Source organism: Notothenia rossii (genome assembly GCF_949606895.1).
Source record: "Notothenia rossii genome assembly, chromosome: 2".
NCBI classification, from domain to species: domain Eukaryota; kingdom Metazoa; phylum Chordata; class Actinopteri; order Perciformes; family Nototheniidae; genus Notothenia; species Notothenia rossii.
In genome coordinates this window covers 34,862,224-34,886,206 of record NC_136904.1, presented here as the reverse complement: position 1 = coordinate 34,886,206, position 23,983 = coordinate 34,862,224, and the positions used below count along the sequence as shown (strand labels likewise).

At 39.6% G+C, this 23,983-nt stretch overlaps 1 protein-coding gene across 3 annotated transcripts; it reads left to right on the top strand.

Moving 5' to 3' along the window:
• The first annotated feature begins 3,272 nt into the window (after window positions 1–3,272).
• Window positions 3,273–23,940, top strand: LOC307028538 (uncharacterized protein). Of its 3 annotated transcripts, none has more exons than XM_079663645.1 (6): window positions 3,273–3,492; window positions 5,370–5,787; window positions 12,240–12,315; window positions 14,692–14,770; window positions 21,122–21,236; window positions 22,077–23,940. In XM_079663645.1, the coding sequence occupies exons 2-6, from the start codon at window positions 5,410–5,412 to the stop codon at window positions 22,434–22,436; spliced, it is 1,008 nt and encodes a 335-aa protein (XP_079519771.1). In that variant the 5' UTR covers window positions 3,273–3,492; window positions 5,370–5,409; the 3' UTR covers window positions 22,437–23,940. The 3 variants fall into 3 exon arrangements, with proteins under 3 accessions (XP_079519771.1, XP_079519770.1, XP_079519772.1); XM_079663644.1 differs by having other exon boundaries at window positions 22,074–23,940; XM_079663646.1 differs by lacking the exons at window positions 3,273–3,492; window positions 5,370–5,787 and adding an exon at window positions 11,798–12,109 and having other exon boundaries at window positions 22,074–23,940.
• The last annotated feature ends 43 nt before the right edge of the window (window positions 23,941–23,983 follow it).

The window sequence follows — 23,983 nt, the reverse complement described above, 5'->3', positions numbered from 1 at the left end:
ATTAATTGAATTATTTATTGAATTATTTAAACAAATAGCATAGAAAATTGCTGTTTTCATTTTGACTGCATTTTAATCTAATTTTCTACAGCATCAGCAGCCTTTAATCTTAATCCATCGATACGTTTATGAGTGGTTTGAATGCCAAGCTGTCTTTTGGTAAATAACAAGAACAGCACCTGAATAGAATAGTGCATAAAAAAGGAATATGTCATTTGTAACACATTGGACTATTATGTGATATCTTTGGTTTTTGTAATAAATCACTTATTTCCCAACATGGTAACGGGTGAACCTGATGTCAAGTGGTGTTTCTTCAGAAAGAACAGTGGGGCTGGTTATTTGGTGCATGTGTTCTGGAGGTTAGATGAATGTCAAATGCTTTTCATTTTCAATAAACACAAGTTGTAAATATAACATATGAAACACAGTGTAAGGTTGTTCCATTTGTCTTTCATATCCCAAATGATCCTAGACATTACCACATATAAACCATCTAATAACCATAACAGTATGTTGTCTGAAATAACTGTTTTAGACTCAGGTTATTAGTGAAGTCTCGCAATATAAACCATCAATCTTAAACTACTTCCTTAACTGAGATCTCTGCATTGAAACGTAAACATGTTCTTAAACTTCACTTCACTTTTGTTCAACAAAAGTGGCTAAAAGCAGTAAAGAAATATTGAAAAGATGTTGATGCGGTGGCACTCAAGTGTTAAACAAGTGTAGCTACTTCCTTCACAAGAATCTGGAAAACCTACAAATCCTAAACGTGAACCTCTGATTGCAGTCTAGTTGCTGTAAGCTGAAATCTTTGTGTCTTAGACAATATCCATTAGCCACACGTTGCTATCTAAGACTTTGTCTGGGTAGTTGTCGTAACTGATTGGCAACTCCAAGTAACAGCCACATATATGAGCAACAGGTCTTCTTTGAAATCCCTGAAGTTGGGTGAAGCTGACAGTGATGCTCTTTCCTGTGAACGAATCTGATCCTGTGCAAAATCTGAGGAAAAGGGAGAGGTGCTGTCTGACTCTCTAAGATATGCACTAATATACTTCACAATTTGTTTCTCCTGGGCATTCTGTGTTCTGTAATAGTTACCTTATTTAGGACTGCACATAGCCGTGGGAACATGTTTCAAATGGGGGGTGCTGTGGGGATGACACCAGGGCTGGTTCTGACCAATGTGCTGCCCTATAGGCAAGATTTTAGCTGGTAATGAAAAACCTCTACAAAAGACCAATACACTACAAAAAGAGAAATATATTGACATGGTGGACAGCTTATATAACAAGGCTTCAAATTTATTTAGTATTATAACATGTTTTAATTGGGGGGTGGACTTTACATCCTCTAGGGGGGTCCGTGGGTACCCCCCCGGGAAGATTTTTTTAACATTTTAAAGTAAAATGCTTCAATTTGGTGCACTTTGAGCGCCCAATTAGAGACTGATCTAGGGGGTACGGGGTTCATAAGTACCCATATGAAAAAGATCGGTTTTCATTTTATTAATCAAATAAGTAGGTATGTGAACATTTCCAATAACCTACCATAGCCAATAACAAATACATGTAAATTATTTTATTTGTGTTGTTCATTCATATCTTATTTTACCAGTTAACATTTATTTATTTATGTATATTTTTAAATCTCTCCAGTTTTAGACGATATTTTTGGTTTACTGTCCTATAGTATACATTGGAATGATTTCAAACATGTTTTTATTTATCCTAATAATTATAAAGGTGTGCCTTGGAAATATTTGTTTACATAAATTGTGATCAAAACGTTGCTGCAGCACCCTCAGCACCCCTACTTCCCACGGCCCTGGGACTGCATGCCGTTTGCATGGTGGAGAGCAGGGATATTGGGCCCCATGAAAAGATATCACATTGGGCCCCACCACCAGGCTCAGGCCACGCCAACCAAGCACAATGCTGTAACCACACCTCCAGAACCCAACCGACTCATTTATGCTTTAAATAACTCTACTTGTACAGGCTTGCATCTATCTTGTAGTCCAATACTAACTGCACAATATTTACTGACACTGAGCTGTGAACATATAACACTGTGCAGACGTGGAACATTCTGCTGCAGTAGAATCCACTATTTGATATAACACTAACATTCCTGACAATAGATCTCAATAGCCATCTTTTATGGTGTACATGCCTTTTTAATAACATTTTTGAATGGAACATTCATAAATAAATATAACTTAAATATACATGACCTCTTAAATTAAAATAAAGTGAACATTAACACCAATATTATCATTTATAAAATGCTATAACAAAAAAAATAACATAAGCAGCAGATTTTTTAATTAAATATACATACCAACTACAAAATAGACGGGTATTAAAGTGTAAACGGACAACAACACGGAAATGGAAGGGAAAAGGCCTGATGGTGGTGCTAAATCAGAGCCTATTACCTGTCCTCAGTCTTTTTCTCATCATGCATCTTGTGTGTAGTGATCCAATATCGTTACCATAGCCTTGCCCTTTAACATGTTATTTTTGGATTATTAACTTTTGGAAGAAAAAAAGTGAAATGAATAGTAAGTTTAGTGAGTACATTATCAATTTAACGTTATATTAATTTTAATTATTGATGATTGATGAAAGGTTTTCTTAAACATTTTTCCTTAATGTTCTAAAAATGTTTTGGGCCCCTGTCAGTCATGGGCCCTTAGAATCGTCCTAACTTTTCACCCCCTTACGGCGCCCCTGGTGGAGAGCAGCAAGGTGATGGAGGGACCTTTGAAGACAGCCACTGCAGCGCATGCACAATTTGTATCTCATAGTTATGACTTTTTATTTATTTATTTATTTATTTTTTATTGGCGGAAATGGGCTTCCATCAGCAATAAACTGTAGGCTATCAAATGTAAACTTCTTTCGTTTTTCCTTTTTATTTCCAAGATCGATGCCCTTTAACGCAGCATTAATTAGCTCCTATACGCTCACGTGCTGCAATGCGACTCTGATCCAATGGGAGAGTTTAATTGAAGGAGCACCGGCGGTGACGCTACACATGATCACGTGTGTTCCCAAACGTTTTATTTATTTTTCCACAGTGATTTCCTGCTTGCTTGCGTGTATGTGTGTGTGTGTGTGTGTGTGTGTGTGTGTGTGTGTGTGTGTGTGTGTGTGTGTGTGTGTGTGTGTGTGTGTGTGTGTGTGTGTGTGTGTGTGTGTGTGTGTGTGTGCGTGCGTGAGAGAGAGAGAGAGAGAGAGAGGGGGGGGGGGGGGCGGTGCAGTGTTCCAGGCCGGCGGAGAGAGGAGAGGGTTGTGCCCCGCCTCTCTCGGACACGTTGCCCAGGGAGAGGCTGCACGCGCTGGATGGGACTCCTGCTTTCATGGTTTCACTCTATCTTCATCAGTCGGCTCGGTCCGTCGGCGCGTCCGCACTCACTCCGCTGTCTGCCGCATGCCCTCAACTCACCGAGCCGTACGGGAAACACACGGTTCACTTCTGGTAAGTGACCATTCTGCTGCTCCCTCTCTTTCTCACACACAGTCACACACAGTCACACACACACACACACACACACACACACACACACACACACACACACACACACACACACACACACACACACACACACACACACACCTTGTCGCGTTCATTCTTAACTCACCTGGATTTATTTTAATTGTATTAGGCCTATGTAATTACTAAAATTAGCAGTGCTGGCATTAAAAGCCAGATTGTAGAAGTGATGTTTTCGGGTTGAACCGCAGCTGTGCACCGTCCTAACGACACAGGACAGGTTAATGTGTATAACATTGTATTCATTATGGCATGTTGTAAACGTACTCAGATGGTACACAGTTGTTAATTTTTTGGTATGGCTGTCGCATGTGTTGCTTTTTTAAGTGAAGTTGAGAAAATACATGTGTGAATCTACGGTCACGGTGTGTAGACCATGCCACTTGTATCAGCAGCGTGTGAGCATGTAAACTGACAGGCGAGGGGAAACAGGGCCATGTGTTTGGATGCTTTTTCTTACATAATGTTGGACGACCTGCCAATTTGAAAAAGGCAGAGGAGGGTTATTTAATCTCCTGGCCTGAATATTCAGTCATCTCAGGGGGCTGTGCTGTAATGTCTGCAGGACTCCGGCTCATGTACAGTACGGGCTATACTGGGAACTTACTGGAGCAGAGCCGTAGCTAGGATTTGAAAAATACGGAGGCCAGTCTCCCACAAACACAAACAGCGTGTTCTTTCAACATGTTGAAAGAATACGCTGTAAAAAATGTAAAATGTGACATTTTCTATTATTTAACTTTTCAATTACACGTGACTCTTGAAATGTGTATTCTGATTCTGAAACCATTTAAAAAATGGATTTGTTCATATTTAAGTTTGTTCACGTTAAACATTTCCTGGTTTGGATACAGTCTATGGTTTAGAAGCGTAAATGAAATATTTAGGGATTTCAAACTCTATTTTGACAATTTCTTTCTGATATTGTATAGACCAAATGATGCTATACGATAAAAATATTCAAATTAATAAGCAGTTTAATTTAAATTGATATTTAAAAAACGGAGAATTCAAGACTTTTGAAAGTGAATATTTGGCATTTCGCTTGATAAATGACATAACCAATTATTTAAAATATTTGTTGACAAAAAGAAAATGTTAACGTCTTCATAATTGTATGCGTAATGACGTAATGGAGTTATTATGTAACATGTGGTGCTAAACCAGTTGAAAAAAGTGGAGGCTGCTTATAACAGCTTATGGAATTTCAACAAAAGATCTGTTCATGTTTCTACATGTCTAAGTTTCTTTAAACAAACATGTTTTATGTCTTTATTTTGTATATTTACAATACAATTTCAACACTTTCCCCTATTATAACAGTTTATTGACTCTTTGGTTGTACAGAATTTCAGGATTTAAAAATACTCCAAGAAATTATATCACAATAAACAATAATAGCAATGTTGGCATTGATGGACCATTTCTGATGACAAACCTCTTTAACATTAGCCTTTATCCTTTTATTTCCTAGGTAGCTTGAGTGTTATTAAAATCATCTTAATTCAGTTATTTTATCTGTTCTAGGTCTGTATTGAACCTATCCAATGCAAATACTTGAGGTCTGGTGGCTCATTTTACACACATTTTCCTACAACATCCAGTCGGACATATTTAGTGTCTTTGTAAAGTTTGGTATCTAAATTTGAGTTTAAAATACCATATGTAGGTTCGACCAAAGTCAGCGTGAATAGAAGGTTAAAATGTTAGGCATTAACAAACTGTTTCACAGAAACACTTGACACACTTTAAGATATTTATTTTTGACTTGCTGTTTACAAATCGGTGTGTTTACCTGGCAGGTGCGTGATGCTCTTGGCTGGATGAGCCACTATCTCCAACATGTCGACCTCAGACTCGGATTACTCCATTGACTGGCTCGCCAGCGATGAGGACGACTATGACACCCTAACGAGATTAAGTCCTCAACATGCAGAGGAGTCGCCTGTACCGCCATCATCAACCTCATCCACTACTCATAAAAGCTGCATCCACTCTGCAGCGGCGCCGCAGGGCAGGAGGTGGAGCGGCTGCACTGGGCCTCCACCCGCCTCGCAGACCCCAACCCTCAGTCCAGTTCAGGGATTAACTTCTGTTTGTGAGCAGCTTTCAGAGGGGTCAAAGCATCATTACACCCGGAAGAGAGTGCACAGCACTCACGTGGAGGGACTCTGTGAAAAGACTCAAACTGACACAGAAAATGAACAATTCTCGCAGAAGGTGAGATATAATGAATACTGTTTTCGTGCAAATGTACTTCACACAGTCTTTTTATGTTGTTCCTTTGGTTTTTCTTTGTAGTGTAACTGTATTCTTTTGGAGATCTTGACAGTTAGACTTCAGATATCTGCCAGAAAAGGTCTCTTTTTAGTTTTAGTCTTTTTGGTTGAGGCGTCTCACGATAAAAAAGTGACAGCCTTTCGAAAGCTGTCCTTTGGCCTCAATGTTTATCTTAATTACGTGGACAAAAATATAGTCCATTATGCATCAAATCTCACAGTTTGAATTTCAGATCAACCAGATTATTTCTACCAGGAGTAAAACAAAAAGGGACTCAAATCGTTCACTTAAAGTGAGAAAATGCTACTTTAAAGAAAAGGAATATGACTTATTCAAACAAAAGTATTTAATTAATGAGCAATACAACGCTCAAGATACATTGAGGATGGTCTGCTGTGACCAGTAGTTTATTGTTGCTAATCTAAGGAAGCAATGATGCTATTTAATTGTTATAACTTAATAACTCAAATTATATTATTAGAATAATTGTATTCCTGATAATTACATTAATATGATGTAGCTAATCTAAACTACTGCTACTCAGATGATAATGTTTTGTATGTCACTTTTTAATCCAATAAATCAAACAGGGTGAAAGAAATTATTCTATTTTGTCTAAAATGTACTGGAATTATTAATACCATAAGAAGGAAACACTCAGGTAAAATAAAACTCTCACTCAAGATTGTGGTAAAGTACTTGAATAATCGTTCTTATTTAGTTACTTTCCTCCAGATGTTGAACCCACTGCAGGGATTTGCTCCCATCCAGACATGAGAGGGAGTGAATTCAAACAGTCATGTTAGAGATCAGGTGACTTCTGGCTCTCAGTCGGTGCTCCAGGTCATCTTACAGGTGCTGGGCGGGGGTGAGGTCGGAATTCTGTGAGACCAGTCAAGGTCCCTCACTAAACAGGAGAAACATTCTTTCTGGATCTTCAGGCTTTTCTGTTACCAAATGTAGCATTATTTTACATTTAGATTCATTTAGATGTCACTACAAGTTCAATAGAAATTGCATCAAATTAGTCACAATTTAAAGGTTAAGGAGCTTCAAAGGGGTCGTTTTATGCTTTCTAGGGGTTTTCCCTTTCCTGTAATGTGTTATAGATTTTTGTGCATGTTAATGGTCTGTATAGGCTAAAATCCCAAAGTTCCCTCCAGAGAGAGTTCCTCTCCCACACACTCCCCCCTACCTTAAACGCCTTAATTCAACTCTTTTTCTTCTTCTTTTTTTCCCTCCGTACAGTCACATCACTAGATTCTTCTATTGGCTAGGGCTCAATCAATCAATCAATGTTTATTTATATAGCCCAATATCACAAATGTTACATTTGTCTCAGTGGACTTCACAGTTTGTACAGAATATCAGTATGACAATACGGCACCCTCTGTCCTTAGACCCTCACATCGTACAAGGAAAAACTTCCAGAGAAAACCCCACAGTTTAAAGGGAAAAATGGGAGAAACCTCAGGGAGAGCAACAGAGGAGGGATCCCTCTCCCAGGACGGACAGACGTGCAATAGATGCCGTGTGTAAATTGAAAAGATAATACATTTGCAACATAGGTAGTCCAAATGTTTTGAAATGCATGTGTGTATAATAAGAAGATGAATCCACGAGGATATCCATCCAGGACTTATGATCCAGGACCGCAGCCACGACTCAAGATCCAGGACTCGCAATCCATGACACAGGACCGCAGGATCATCCATGACTCCGGATCCCGGCGTATATAGACACCAAAAAGAAAGAAATTTGGGGAAGCTGGGTTAATCGGAACATGAGAGTACACAGGTATAGACAGAGAGAAGGAAGAAGTAAGATGTCCCCTGACAAACTAAGCCTATATCAGCAAAACTAGGGGCTGAATCTAATCAGCCCTAACTATAAGCTTTATCAAAAAGGAAAGTCTTAAGCGCACTCTTAAAAACGGATAGGGTGTCTGCCGTCCGAACACAAACTGGAAGCTGATTCCACAAAAGTGGAGCTTGATAAGAAAAGGCTCTGGCTCCCATTGTACTTTTAGAGACTCTAGGAACAACCAACAACCCTGCATTCTTGGAACGCAATGCCCTAGTAGGACAATAGGGTATAATGAGTTCTTTAAGGTAAGATGGCGCCTGCCCATTAAGGGCTTTGTAGGCGAGAAGAAGAATTTTAAATTCTATCCTGTGTTCTATAGGGAGCCAGTGTAAGGCAGCCAGAACAGGAGTAATGTGGTCCCTTTTCCTAACTCTGGTTAGTACACGAGCTGCAGCATTTTGAATCAGCTGAAGCGACTTGACTGACTTCTTGGTACACCCTGATAATAAGGAGTTACAATAATCCAGCCTTGAAGTAACAAATGCATGGACTAGTTTCTCTGCATCGTTTTGAGGCAAGATATGCCTGATTTTTGCAATGTTACGTAGATGGAAGTAGGCGGTCCTTGAAATTGATTTTATGTGGGCGTTAAAGGATAAATCCTGATCAAATATAACACCAAGATTCCTTACAGTCTCACTGGAGGCCAAATTAATGCCATCCATAGTTAATATATCTTTAGATAATTTGTTTCGTAGATTCTTCGGGCCAAGTACAATAACTTCAGTTTTGGTCGTGTTTAACATCAAAAAATGTAAGGTCATCCACGTTTTTAAGTCCTTGAGGCAGTCTTGAATTTTATTTAGATGATTAATTTCATCAGGCTTGATTGATAAATATAGTTGAGTATCATCCGCATAACAATGAAAGTTTACAGAATGATTCCTTATAATATTGCCTAACGGAAGCATATATAGGGTGAACAAAATAGGTCCAAGCACTGAGCCCTGTGGCACTCCATGGCTAACTTTGGTTTGCATGGAAGATTCATCGTTCACACGTACAAACTGAGAGCGTTCAGATAGATAAGACCTAAACCAGCCTAAAGCAGTTCCCTGTATGCCAACTAAGTGCTCTATTCTTTGCAATAGGATATCATGGTCGATAGTATCAAATGCAGCACTAAGATCGAGTAAGACAAGAATAGAGACAAGTCCCTTGTCAGAGGCTATTAGAATGTCATTTGTGACTTTAACCAGAGCTGTCTCTGTGCTATGTTGTGTTCTAAAGCCAGACTGAAAATCTTCAAATAAATCATAGTTTCTTAAGTAATCACACAGCTGTTTTGCGACTGCTTTCTCAAGAATTTTTGAGAGGAACGGAAGATTAGAAATAGGTCTATAGTTGGCTAAAACCTCTGGATCGAGGTTGTGCTTTTTAAGAAGCGGTTTTATCACTGCTACTTTGAATGATTTTGGAACATAGCCTGATAATAAAGACATATTCATAATATTTAATAAAGAAGTGCTAATTAATGGAAAAACTTCTTTTAACAGCTTAGTTGGAATCGGGTCTAAGATACACGTTGATGGTTTAGAAGAGAGAATCATTGAATTTAATTGTTCAAGGTTTATGGCTGAAAAGCATTCTAGTTTACTATCTAGTGTAATATTATTAGAACTTACGTTTCCGGGAGCTGTTGATAACACTATACTGGTCAAAGGCAAGAGGTCATTGATTTTGTTTCTAAGAGTAACAATTTTATCGTTAAAAAAGCACATAAAATCATTACTACTGAGTGCTATGGGAATAGAAGGCTCAGTCGAGCTGTGGCTCTCTGTCAGCCTGGCTACAGTGCTGAAAAGAAATCTTGCATTATTCTTATTCTCATCTATTAATGAAGAGTAGTATGCTGCTCTCGCTTTACGCAGTGCTTTCTTATATTCATTGAGAGTAATATGCCAAATTAAACGAGATTCTTCAAGTTTAGTGGAACGCCATATCCTTTCAAGTTGTCTCGACTTTTGCTTTATTTTGCGGGTTTCGGCATTATGCCATGGAGCTAATCTATGTTGTTTTATTTTTCTTCTTTTTCAAAGGAGCAACAGAGTCTAATTTTATTCGCAGCGCATCTGTAGCACTATCAACAACATGATCAATTTGGGGTGGTGTACATTTTGTATAAGTTTCCTCCCCTACATGCAGACATGCTATCGAGTTAAGTATTGGTGGAATCTCTTCCTTAAATTTGGCTATAGCACTAACAGATAGGTTTCTCCTACAGGAGCTTTTGACTAATGCTTTGTAGTCTAGTAACAGTACTTCAAAAGTTACTAAGAAATGGTCGGATAAAGCAGGATTATGCGGTTCGACTAATAGTTGCTCAATTTCAATACCATAAGTCAGAACAAGGTCAAGAGTGTGATTATAGCAGTGGGTTGGTTTATTTACACTCTGACAGAAACCAACAGAATCTAATATAGAGTTAAATGCAACAGTAAGGCTATTTTTATCATCGTCAACATGAATATTAAAGTCACCTACGAAAATTACTTTATCTGTTTTAAGTACCAAAGATGATAAAAACTCAGAGAATTCTGATAAGAATTCTGAATAAGGACCTGGTGCACGGTACACTGTAACAAATAAGATTGGCTGCAAAGTTTTCCAGGTCGGATGCGTAAGACTGAAAATGAGGCTTTCAAAGGAGGTATAATTTAATTTTTGTTTAGTATTGATAAGTAAACTTGAGTCAAAGATTGCTGCAACTCCACCTCCTCGGCCCGTGCCTCGGGCAATATGAGTATTGATATGGCTGGGTGGAGTGGCCTCATTTATGCTGACATATTCTTCATGTCTCAACCAAGTTTCAGTGAGACAGCATATATCAATATTATAATCTGATATTAAATCATTTACCAGTATTGCTTTAGATGCTAGAGATCTTATGTTTAAGAGACCACATTTAATCTTCCTGTTTTGTTGCACTGTAGTAGTTGTTACATTTACTTTTATTAGGTTATTATGTATGACACCTCTATTAGGTTTTACCTTAAATTGTCCTTGGGCAGACACACAGGATCATCCATGACTCCGGATCCCGGCGTATATAGACACCAAAAAGAAAGAAATTTGGGGAAGCTGGGTTAATCGGAACATGAGAGTACACAGGTATAGACAGAGAGAAGGAAGAAGTAAGATGTCCCCCGACAAACTAAGCCTATATCAGCAAAACTAGGGGCTGAATCTAATCAGCCCTAACTATAAGCTTTATCAAAAAGGAAGGTCTTAAGCGCACTCTTAAAAACGGATAGGGCTCCAACACATTGTATATGATAGGCTAATGGCCGAGACATCTCTAAGCAATTGACCGATTAACAGAGCCGACCAGCTAACCAATCAGAGCAGACTGGGCTCTGGTTTCAGACAGAGGGTGAAAAGAGGTGCTGCAGCACAGGCAGTAAATAAAGAGCTTTTTGAACATTAGAGCATGTAAACATGTCACAGTAGAGAGACAGTATACAATTATAAAACCTGAATATGAGCTTTAATCAATTCACTTCTCTGGAGGAGCAAGTTAGTTGATGTGTAGTCTCCGCACAATGATTAGGACAAAGGATATGAAATATGAAATGTCACGCTTTTAAATATGTTCTTAAACTAAATCTTCAATCTATTTGTGTTTTTGTGTTCAATTTTAAATGTAAATTGTATTTTGTGGCATAAAAATGTATTTTTTTGGGGTGAGGGTGTAAGCTAAACCATAGAAAACAGCCCAAGAGCATAAGCATAGAATAAAACAGGTGTGTCCAGATACATATGTCCGTATAGTGTTTCATAAAGAGAGAACAGACACAGAAAACGGTTTCTTTAATCGCAGTAGCGGAAAGACCATGATGCAATGCAGCTAAATAAAGATTCTTCAATTGCAGTTTACTGCTGAAGGCCACAAGCAGCTGTCTGCCTAGTGTATGTCAAAAATGTGTTCCTAGAAATTAACAACAGAAATGTAAGGAGCACTGGGAATCTGCCATGGGAAAGTCTGTGCAGCCTAAAAGTAAACTACAGCTCCAGATGACAGGGTAGCTGCAGCGAGGGATCTAATGCCAGCCTGGTGATATCAAACAGGGTAAGAGGATCTGATGGTGCCAGTTTTCATGGTAGTCCGGTGATGCTGGGTGTCCTGTACCCGTCTGAAGGCGACACGCAGCTTGGCGAGCCACGTGTGAAGCTGTCGATTGCGATCACTTTCCCTATTAGCATGTTAAAGGCAGCCTCTTATTAAAGGCCTGTGGACATTTACCTTCTGTGTTAAAACTGGACTAATGGCATCAAACTGGAGCGTTCGTAAATGGGTTATCAGCCACTTAGCCGTAAATCAATGAGCTTTTCACCAAAAAATCAGATAAGCTGTGAATCCTATGCAGCACACAGACACACTACTCTATAAATGAATGTAGGTATTTGGGATTACATGATTTATTTAAGGAAAGCAATAAGCAGTGCGCTGCTATTAGCTATTAGAAAGCACTTTACGTGGTGCAACACTGATAGCATGAATGCTAACTGACTTCTCTGTTCCACAGTGCACGGAGCTGCAGTGCTACATCCAGTCTCTGTCGGACATCCTGCGGGGCCTGAGATCAGGCAGGTACTCTGAACGTAAGTGTCTAATCCCAGTTTTCACAAGAAGTGCTCTGCAGATTTATGAATGGACACGATGTTTGCAGATCACACTGCCAAAGATAGATACATTATGTGAGGATGGTTGACGTAAAACAGAGGTGATTATAAAAGCATTTCACTGGATGTTCTTCCGAATAAGACCCACACAACATGTGCCAACAGAGAAAAGATGCACTGCTTTGGTGACGTCACATTTCTCATTTGCTATTGGATACGTTTTTTGTTTATGCAGCGCTCACGTAGCATATAACTTTTTGTTTAAAGAAAATATAAGCGTTACTTTTATCTCTCTGTTTCTGTACCTATTAAAGAAATGATGTACAATGTATTAACCAATACACCTTAGGACAGGTGGCCAGAGCTAGAAGAGCCACTTCCCCCTGCTTCCAGTCTTTATGCTAAGCTAGGCAAACCGTGTCCTAATTCAGATATTCTCATCTAACAGTCAACAAGTAATCAACAAAATGAGTTTCCTGCGCTAACCATGAATTTTGCTACACTAACACAACTTTTGGCAATATTACCATTAGTAAGTATGTTTACATGCTAATTCTAAGCATTAGCATTTAGCTCAAATCAGAGTTTAGCTAAGATATCAAACTCAGTAAGATTTATTCTTAAAATTATTTTGTAGTTGTATTAGTTTATGCATTGTAATAAACATTATTCATCACATATTATCTAAGCCCCTGACATCTTCTTTTAAAGGTGGGCTAGGTCATTTTGGAGAAACCAGCTCGAGTGCACTAGAATTTGAAAATAAACAGCTGGAAAATATCTGCCACTTCCTTACAGAGCCCCTCCTCCAACACACACGAATGCGCACAGCACCAATGAGGGCACGAGTTTGTGCACAGATGGAAGGCAGACAGGCAGGTAGGCCATCCAGTTATTTTAGACGGGCCGGCTAAAATGATTGGTCGTGCTTTTTACAGCGCTACGGCTTCCACAGATGACATTTTTTTATGGATTTTTTGATTTGTTGTCAAAGCACTTAAGATATTCATTGCTATCGGGATGTTAAGAGCAGTCCATGGAATATAACAAAAAGTGTACCTCGAGCCGGTTTCTCAAACTTACCTACACCACCTTTAATTGGAAATACACTTTTGATGTATAACGCCAATTTACTTGGATTTAACTCCTCAATCCTTTATCATTGCTAGTGGAGTCTGCACATGTGTATGATAGCTGATGGTTGGTGAATATATATTAAGATTTTACATTTCATTGAAATCAAATACCTAGTTAAGATAAAGCATTCATTAGAAAGTGATTTGGATGTAATGAAAAGCTTTCAATGTTAAATGAAATTATATTCCTTTGATTATAAAGAGTATTTTATCAATGTAGACACGTACGTGTAGAAATAATTCAAACTGAATGTCCACATAAAAGACTGAGAGGCAGAAGACTGGATATTACAGCTGCAGAACAAAGTAATGAAAGCATCAAAGGCCTCACGAGTCATTTAGCATCCTTTTAAACTGAAAGTGCTGCAGAGATGAAAGACCGGATCTGCAGCCTCACAATTTAAGTGATGTATGATTTAAGAGCGGCTGTTTGCACTCCTTCCTGCACGCTGCGCCAAAAATAAGCGACAACGTTTTAAAATAGTCTAGCACCACAACTCGCAACTTTTCTTTATGGTAGGTATGAGATGAACAGAATACATGTATCCTATCATCAGGTCTGACAGTAAGTACAAAATAAAAGGTTTTGCCGCAATTATATATTATTTACCATAAAATTCAAGATTTAAGTGTAGCATACTGACATTTTGTGTACAAGAAACCATATATCATAGAGTAGTTGAGACATTTTCACTCAAAACACAACCTCATGGTGCAGTTAGAGGAAATCTCAGAGGTTTACCAAAGTCCTTACGATTTATCCTCTGGGGACTGTGAATGTATTAACAAAGCCACACTGCTAACAAAAAGTTGATTCTTGCAGCTTTCAGTGTAGAGCTTTTAACCGCAGCACGCTGTGTTCATCAGTGTGCTGCGGTTACTTCCTAATGCTGGTGTTTTGTGGTCTTCCTTGTTCCTTGTTCCACTTCCTGGTTTGTGTATTGAGAAGTGTGGTACAGCTCAATACGACTGCATCCAGGAGGCTTTTTCAGAATAACTGAGGGAGTAGGTAAGGAGGGATGTTCTTGTAGCCAAAATGAACTGTAGCTTTAATCATCATGCAGTCGGATGTGGTTCAGTGTCGTCAAAGATTCAGCGCACAGAGCGGAGGACGACACAGAGGAGGTTAGAACTGAAAAGGTGGTGTCACAGTGGCCAGGCCACGTGCCTCCTTCTCTCCTCCTCTCCTCCTCATCATTTCTCTTTATTTCTCCCGCAGGTTTCAGCAGTTTCCAGGAGAGCGTGGCCATGGACCGGATCCAAAGAATAATGGGGGTTCTTCAGAATCCAAACATGGGGTAAATATCCTGAAAATACTTCAGCAGCTTTAATGACAGCATGTTCAAAAATGTTTCCTTCTTTGCTTCTTTTTATTTCCTGATCCTCTATAAGGAAATAGTATTCATTTCCCTTGTGTTATACACAGTAGTTGGAAGCATTAGAGGGCTGATTGAATTCCATCAGGAGTGTTTCTTTAGGACAGCATAGTTTTAGAAAGATGGATGAGAAATGCCCCCAAAAAGTCTGACTTGAAACAGGTTTGGGTCAGTGGTTACTTTGGATTGATTAATCTAATTTGACGGCTGTATGCACTAATGTTCTTGCATAGCTGCAGTTATAGGACTGAAAGGTGGAGCTAAGTTAAAATGATGGAGCTACTGTTGTTTTTTTTTTACTAGCTGCTAATAAACCTAATTAAAAGTCGAGATGAAACATGCCTTTTTGACCCTTTGAGTTCACATTCTGTGTCTTATTTCGCACCTAGTAAAGAAAATACATGTTCATGTGAGCAAGAACAAAACGTCATCAATCTGCAACAGTCCTCTGTAGCTTCATTTAAAAGAAAAAAGACCGCTTTTCAGTAGTCCAATCAAATGCAACAGTATTTGATTTTAATTCCTCTTGTACTTTTCACTGCCTGAAAAACTCCATTTGATTAGGAAATTATGTCAAAATATGGAAGCTTAAGAAGCGTTCCCTCCTGTTTTTCTGTGAAAATGTATCAGCCCAAATAATATTTACCTTCAATTTAAGAACCTACACAGACCTTAAAATAAGGACATGTGTCTATGCTTTCTTATAAAATGGACTTATCTATAAAGATAGCAAGCCAAAATGTATCCAAAGATTATTCATTGTTGTTGATTGCATAAAAAGAAAAACGTTCAAATAGTACTGAAACACAAAAACCTAGAAATGTTGATTAAATGTATCGACAGTGAGGTTGAGGATCCTATGATTATTTGGCGTTGCTATTAAACAAAACAATCTGGGAAATCTTTCTTTAAAACTTAATATTACAGACTTTCAAAGACTTGCAGTCCCCACCAACAGCAGTACAAAGATGCCCTCAACAGTGCACGCTCCTTCCACTACTCCTCTGTAATACAATCTGGCAGCAATAACCCAAAGTCCCTTTTTTCAACTATTAACAAGCTCCTCAACCCCATGGATAATATGTCCAACTCCTTCACCACCTCAAAGTGTGAATCCTTCCTCTCATTCCTCCAAAACAAAATTGAAATAATACGCAGCAACATAGCCAACTCCTCCGTCTCGTCCACCACCCATCCTTTTACGGAAACTGCCTACCCTCCTCCTTCCAGGCACCCTTTTACAGCCTTCAGACAAACGACCTCACTGGGCATAGTTGCCTAAGTCACCGGCATGAATACCTCAACTTCCATCCTGGACCCCATGCCCTCCACCCCTGTCAAGGACTGCCTCCCCCAACTCACTCATCTTATCACCACAATCATTAACTCCTCTCTGTCCACTGAACTCGTCCCCCCTGATCTGAAACTCGCTGCTGTCACTCCCATACTCAAAAAACCTGGTCTCAACCCTGATTCCCTCAATAACTACAGGCCCATCTCTAACCTCCCATTCCTGTCAAAAATTCCAGAGCGAACTGTTGCCTCCCAACTAAAATCCCATCTGGACTGCAATAACCTTCATGAACCTTTTCAATCTGGTTTCCGTACTCGCCACAGCACAGAATCTGCCCTAGTCAAGGTGACCAACGACATTCTCCTCTCTACTCCTCTCTACATTCTGCTCACTCTGGTTCCCTCTCAATTCTCATTCTCCTTGACCTAACAGCCGCATTTGACACGATCAACCATTCCATCCTCATCAACCGCCTCCAGTCTTCCATTGGCATTACCGGTACTGCCCTCTCCTGGTTTGAATCCTATCTCTCTGACATCTATTCAACTCCAAATCCCCCACAGCCACCGTCAATCATGAAGTCCCTCAGGGTTCTGTACTTGGTCCGCTTCTGTTCATCATCTACATCCTCCCAATTGGACAAATCCTCCGTCAACACCAACTCCAGTTTCACTGTTATGCTGATGACACACAGCTCTACCTCAACACAATCTATTTCTCCAACCACACACTCCCAGCTCAGCACCTGCCTCACCGACATTAAAATGTGGATGCAAAACAATTTTCTAAAACTTAAGTGTGACAAATCGGATCTTATAATCATTGGCCCAAACTCAATTACCCGCACAACCGAAGATTTTTCTCTTACCATCGATGGCTCCATTGTCATCCACTCACATCCGTAACCTTGGCATCATCCTCGACCCCACCCTCACTTTCCTCCCTCACGTCAACCAGGTCACAAAAAACGCTTTCTTCCATTTAAAGAACATCACCCGCATCAGACCCTCTCTCTCATCGACCGCTGCTGAAACTCTGATCCATGCCTTTATAACATCCAGAATGGATTAATGCAACAGCATACTTTTTGGATCACCTGCATTCATCCTAAAATAACTTCAATATGTCCAAAACTCAGCTGCCCGCTTGCTCACCTCCACCCGACGCTCCGACCACCCCTATCCTCCATGACCTCCACCGGCTCCCCATCAAACACCGCATTGACTTTAAAATATTACTTTTCACTTTCAAAACCCTCAACAACCTTGCCCCCCCCCCTACCTCTGTGACCTCATCCAATGACACACCCCCACCGGTCACCTCAGGTCTGCTGAAGCTAACCTACAGCAGCCCATCAGGACAAAGCTCCGGACCTGGGGTGACAGGGCCTTCGCAGCAGCATCCCCCACACTCTGGAACTCCCTCCCCAGCCACGTCAGATCTGCCAAGACTCTCACATCATTCAAACAATCCCTCAAAACTCACCTTTTCACTCTTGCCTTCAACTCCTAATCAACTAACCCCTTGCCCTTATTCCACCTAGCTTAGCACTTTCTACTTTTGTTGTTTTTTTTGTTTTACTTGCTTGTAAGCGCTTTGATCACCAGGAAAAGCGCTTTATAAATGTAATGTATTATTATTATTAAAACTAGCTAAAACATGAATAATAACTGTGGAGACAAACATGTGTTGAAAAAGCTGTAAACAAAAGGTTTGACATGTAATTGGTGTGAAAGACATATTTCCCACTGACTAATTTAGAAGTGATAAGTTCCTCCTGGACTTTGTATGACCTCCGTCACGTGACAGACAGGAGGCATTACTACTTCAATGACGCTGACTACACAAATGTTCCTGAGCCTGGCTCCAGCTGGCATCAGTCAGCAGCTTTAAGGACGGCTGGAGTTTATCTCTCTAAAAGTACAATGAGCAGCAAGAGGTGTGTTTGACAATCATGGGAAAACACGAGTAGGTTGGAAAAAAACACTGAAATAATAATAAAAAAGAATTAAATATTAAGAGGCTGCTCCTTAATTTTCTACTTCATACATACTCATTGATTGACTTATTTGCATTTATTGCAGATTGTCCTATATTAATGCTTTTCAAGCTGTGCCTGTTTGTATTCATGTTTAATAATGTATCCCTCTATGAATTTTTAGATGTATTATATATTTTCCTGATATTATAATATACTTGGACTATCTTTTCTTTCTTTTTTCCATACTTCCGTTATTTTCCCGAGATCAAGAAATACTTTTTTCTTGATATTTCTTACTATGACTTTAATTATACTATGACGCTTTTTCTTATATGTTTTACTTAGTATAATATGGCATTTAAAAAAATATAATTTGCTATGTTTTTAGAATTTTCAACATTCTATACTTTGCCGTTTTTTCCCCACATACTGTACTATATCCTTTCTTCTGATATTTTTGGCATACTATACAATGAGGTCCATTTTTATTGTGGACTACTTTCTTAAACAACATAGTGAACAGTTTTACAGCTTCTTGTGGTTTGACATGTGCAGTAAATGTAGCGTGTGTAAAATGAACCTCTGTTCAGACTGAGCTGGACACACGAGGAGCGCTGCAGTCTAACTGGCTTCACATCTGTCCCAATTATGTCACATTCAACACACACACTGGACGTCCTGGTGCATGAGATCCACTGCTCAATGTTTTTTTTCACATTTGGCAGAATAAATTAAAACAGGCAGAGATAGAGAAAGGAAGTCAAACTCTAAAATATCTACAGCCTTAATTCAGGAATAATTGTTTTAGTTGAGTATTTGTATGAGAAAGGAAATCTGAATGAAACAAAATAGTTACATTCAAAATAAGGAACACATTTTCTTTCGCCTTTTCAGTATTAACACATCTTATGAATTACGTCACAACACATCCACATCCGTCAGTAATCATTCATTCTGATTCTCTCTGATTAATCTAAGCCTAACTCACTTTGAGCTCTGCATGTCACTCAACTATTTGTGTGAGCAGTGCACTGTACAATATTTGTATGGAGAGTCCCACATATATAAATCACAAAACATATTTGGGCATTTATAAATATTGACACTGATCTGAGAACATACTTTAGCTGCTAAATTCTCCACTATCTTTACCAGATTCTTAATAACTCATTCTTTTATTGACTATACAGCTTTTTCATGGAGCTTGTTAACTAAAAACAATGACACAGATGAGAAGCATGAGAGTGAAGCAAAACAGTAAAGTTGCGCGGAATATAAACCAAAACCATTGAGCTGCAAAGTTGTGTCCTAAAAGCTGTAGGGGAGTCACTTCGAGCTTTTCATTAACTCAAACACAAAGGAACCAAAAATGAGCATGAAGTTGAACTAAATGGGCAAGTCTTTTTTGTATTAATGTATCATTCCAGTATTTATTACGCTTTGATAACCGCTCTTCTTAAAACAGTTTTTTGTGCTTTAATTCAACTGTATGATCCTTCAGCAGGAGGCAGTTTGTGCTGCTCCTGAATCTCTTTGTACAGAGAGCTGTTTCTCAATGGTATCAATAAGGGTAGGCTAAACAATAGACTCACCTGTCTGTATACAGTATTTTCCATTTCTGGCCTGGTGGTTGACAAACCAAGCAAAAAGAGACATTAGAATTTTAGCAATGGACATTTGATTGAAAAACTGTTAATAAAGGAAATCATTGGCAGAGAGATTAATACAAATAATAATTAGTTGCAGCTCTAATATTCCATGAACTCCAGACCTTTTGTTGGTCTCAAGTTTATTTAAGTGTACAGTGTGATGACAGAAGTGTGTGTGTGTGTGTGTGTGTGTGTGTGTGTGTGTGTGTGTGTGAGACACGGTCGTGGCTGTGGGCAGTGGGCGGGGCTTGGCTCCGGGGCTTACTGCTCTATTTATAGCCAGTGAATGGAACAAGATCCTTCTCCTGCTGCCACGTGTGTGCTGCAGCGGGAGTGTGTGTGTGGTCACATTTCTCATGTGGACCTGAACATGCTCCATTCCTCCTCCTCCTCTTTTTCTCCCTCCTCCTCCTCCTCATGTGATGTATGTGGCCGTCAGATAGCATCACAGACGGAGAGGAATGCAGATACACTCGGATCAGTCGTCCGTACTCCACCCTGTCTCCCCCCCCCCCCACACAGGCTTCTTATTTATTCTGTCTTTGTGCTGTTTCATGTTGTCCACCAATCAGGTGCAGCCATGTGTTGGCACAGGCTTTATGGGCTTATGTAATGGCCATTTGCGAGACATCCGTAAGCCATCTGAGCTGCAGGGCTCTGCCTCTGTAATATGCGGAGGAAAACTCCTCAAATGTCACATTCTGGTGCTAGGAACCTCTCTAAGTACATTTACTCAAGAACGTAGCTTAACTTTATCCTACAGATAACTTCATTCATAATTAAGTTGTTTTTTTCTAAAATAAAACACATTGTTCTGTGCATAAAATGAGGTTCTTTTTTTTTTCAATTGTAGCTTGTATAAGGTTTTTGAGTGAAGCTTTGAATGTCTGTCATATTATGTTATGATGTCATCACCATAAACAAGTTTACAAAATTGTATCCAATCAAAACATTTTATGAAATCAGCATATAACTCATCAGCTTGTAACATAGATATAAAATGTCGTTTTTGAAGGGCTAAATGACAACAACGGATTGAAGCAGACTATTTGTGTCCAACATATCTTTTAAAAGCCGTTACGTAACAAAGTATTTTTTACATTGTGGTATGTCCTCTTAAACAAACAAAAGTAATCTCCTGCCTTTGTTTAACTCCAATAATATGTTGAATGATTTAAGATGCAATACCACTTTAAGTTTTTTAGATCTGTGTTTACTAGTTTGCAGTGAGTCTTCTGTCTTTGTGGCACATTGCAGCATCTCTTGGCGTGTAACCTCCACATCAATGTTAAACCTGTGAAGATGTGAAAATGGTGGAAACCAACCTGTGTTTTCTGTCTCCCCTCCAGAGGACGCTTCCTCAGCATTGTACTGAAGATAGCAGAGATGCTGCACAGTTGGTTTCCTCACATCAGACCAGACCTGACGCACACAGAGCCCTGCACTCCGGCTAAGAAGCGAAAGGTAAACAAGTAATTATTATTCAACCATGGTTACCAAGTTTATTCTGATTATCGATTTCCAGCGAGTTAAGCAAAAAATCCCAGCTATTCAAATGTTAAGATTGTCTATGACAGTAAAGGAAATATCTGAGCATTGAAAATGTTGCTCATGTTAAATTAGATGAATTGAGGATATAACACTAACAAGTATCTCAATCTGAAGTCATTATAATAAATAATCATCGTTAACGGTGAAGTTCATTTCCCGGTCGGTCTGTTTCGCGTCTCTGGTGGTGAGAAGAGTCTGATTATGTAACAGAATCCTGGAAGCCGGGGTCTACATTTATTTTTACTGGCGATGATTTAATCGTTTCTTAAGAAGGCTAGGGGTCAGATAATGAGGGGAAAACCAGAGCGGCCCCTCACTCAAGAATGTGATCCTCTACATTTAAAAACCAGCAAAACCATCTGAACTGCAGAAGGGTTCACAGAATACAAACCAGACTGAAAGTTTGGGGGAACATATTTGAGTGTATAGTTTATCAATAGTTAATATTTATTGAATTGAGTTAAACCAACAATTTTTAATACATTTTATAATATCTATTCATTTCTTTTAAATTAATTTAATAAGTTATTTAACTGAGTTAAACTGACTTTTTAAGTGAGTTAAAAAAATATATGAATTGTGTTGAAGGAACTATTTTGTATTAATTGTATGATATTTATTTAATTGAGCTGAAGGAACAGTTCTTAATTTATTTATTAAAAGTAATTCAATTGAGCTTAACGGACTTTTAATAATTATGGAGATGTGTTGATGGTAGACATTATTGTGACACTGATGTTTCCTCTCCAGCAGCATCAGAGCAGCGCCCCGCCCCCTCCACCCTCGCCGGTGTCGTTCTGCTCCTCAGACTCCTCCACCCGCCTCAAACGGCTCCACATGTCACCCATCTGCTCCCTGAAGACTCTTGAATCCACCCTCAGCCAGCCCCCCCCGGCCTCCCCCCCCCCTCCACCTGCGTGCTGCAGCCAGGGGGCGACCCAGGACAGCGCCGTCTCCTCCTCCACCGACTCGCTCTCGGCCCCCCCCAGCCACCTCAGCCGGGGGGGGGCGCTGCCCGCCAAGTTCACCACGCCCTGTCTGGTGAGACTCCTGCAGGCCAAGGACAGCATCATCACACCCCGGAGGGCGGAGGACGGGGGCTCGGGGTCCTGAGAGGTGACGCCGAGAACCAGAGGCTGATCCGGGGTCAGATCTGGGCTCCCACATGAGACACTACAAGGCCTTAAAAAAAGCATGTTTCAAAGTCTTCTATATCTTTTTTAAACAGTGGAAATGCAGTTGCCTCGGACTTCAAGTTCTTCAGAATCAGAATGTGATGAAGAGAAAACGGGCCTCGCTTGACTTGAAGGACTTTTTCAAAAGTGCGTGTGAGAACATTGGACCTTCATTTTGAGTTTCACTGATATTTGAGTTGGATGGATTTAATCTTCTAATGAGTTCAAATGTTAAAACAATGTTACTGAGATGAATCACCTCAACACAAGAGGAGTGAACAAAGAGGAATGGTAACTCTGGGGTTGGAAATATGGGCGGAAGCTCATTACACTCGGAGACTTCTGATTGAAACACACACTTCTTTTGGGTTTCCAATGGTTCCTCTACCTCATGCTGAGACAGCACACAGTTTGACCGTGTCAGCACAACAGAACTGTCAGTGATCTGAAACCTTTGAAGTTTTACACAAGCTGCAGAGTAAAGCAGCGTACATTCAAGAAATCTTAGGGTGTAGTTCTTTCCTATACTGAGGTTTACCATTACCCAGTGAAATATATCCAAAGCGAGTCTTTCACTATAATTAGCTTGAGGTCTACTGTTTTTCCAGAGGGATTTAAAAAGGTTTTGTATACCCCAAACCTGGATTTGTTGGTCAGTTCTTGTCCTTCACGCCTCACATATGAGTTGAAACATTTCAACACTGTTGGGAAACAGAACGATCACGGGGACCCCAGAGGAAATGTAGAAACATCTCCTGCCACCATTTCAAAGATTTGTTCCAGTTAGTCCCAATACAATCCTCACATGTACTTTGAGAGGGTTATCAGTTGCTGTAATCTTTATCTGCACTCCATACAAGCTGTGAAAGGTATAGGAAACTGAATATTGTACTAAAACTAAACAGCCAAGGTGGAAGATTCCCACTTTGGTTGAACTCAGACTCATGAAGCTGGAGCATAATGAGGTCTCGGCAGAGTAACTAAGAGATGGCTTCATGGATGATTACGCGTGGGAAATTGATTAGTGGATCCCTCAGGCCATAACATGATTTTTGGGGGGTTCCCCTTCCCAAAGTTCCCTCCATTTTCCTACTTTTTACATATTAACAGTGATCTTGTGACAGAGGGCTTCCAAAATGCAGGTGACCCACACTCAGTAGTCCCTGAACGCCTCCTGTCAGAAGCTGCTTTCACTGCGAATTATATTTTTTATGACAGAAACCAAAACACTGTCAAAGTACATGAGATTGAGAGAAAATTCATATCCAAACGTCTCCCCTTGCCAACATGGGCACTTATTTTGAACACACTGAATAGTCGTGTAATTTTTCCTTTAATGTACATCTGTTTTTTTTTCATTTTCATATTATAGTTACTTCCCATTAAAGATGGCCTTTGTCATGTTTACTTCTGAAATAAATGTGATGTCTTCTTTCTGGAAATGTTTGTCTTTTTTCTACAACCATTTAAAATTAAACCCAACTA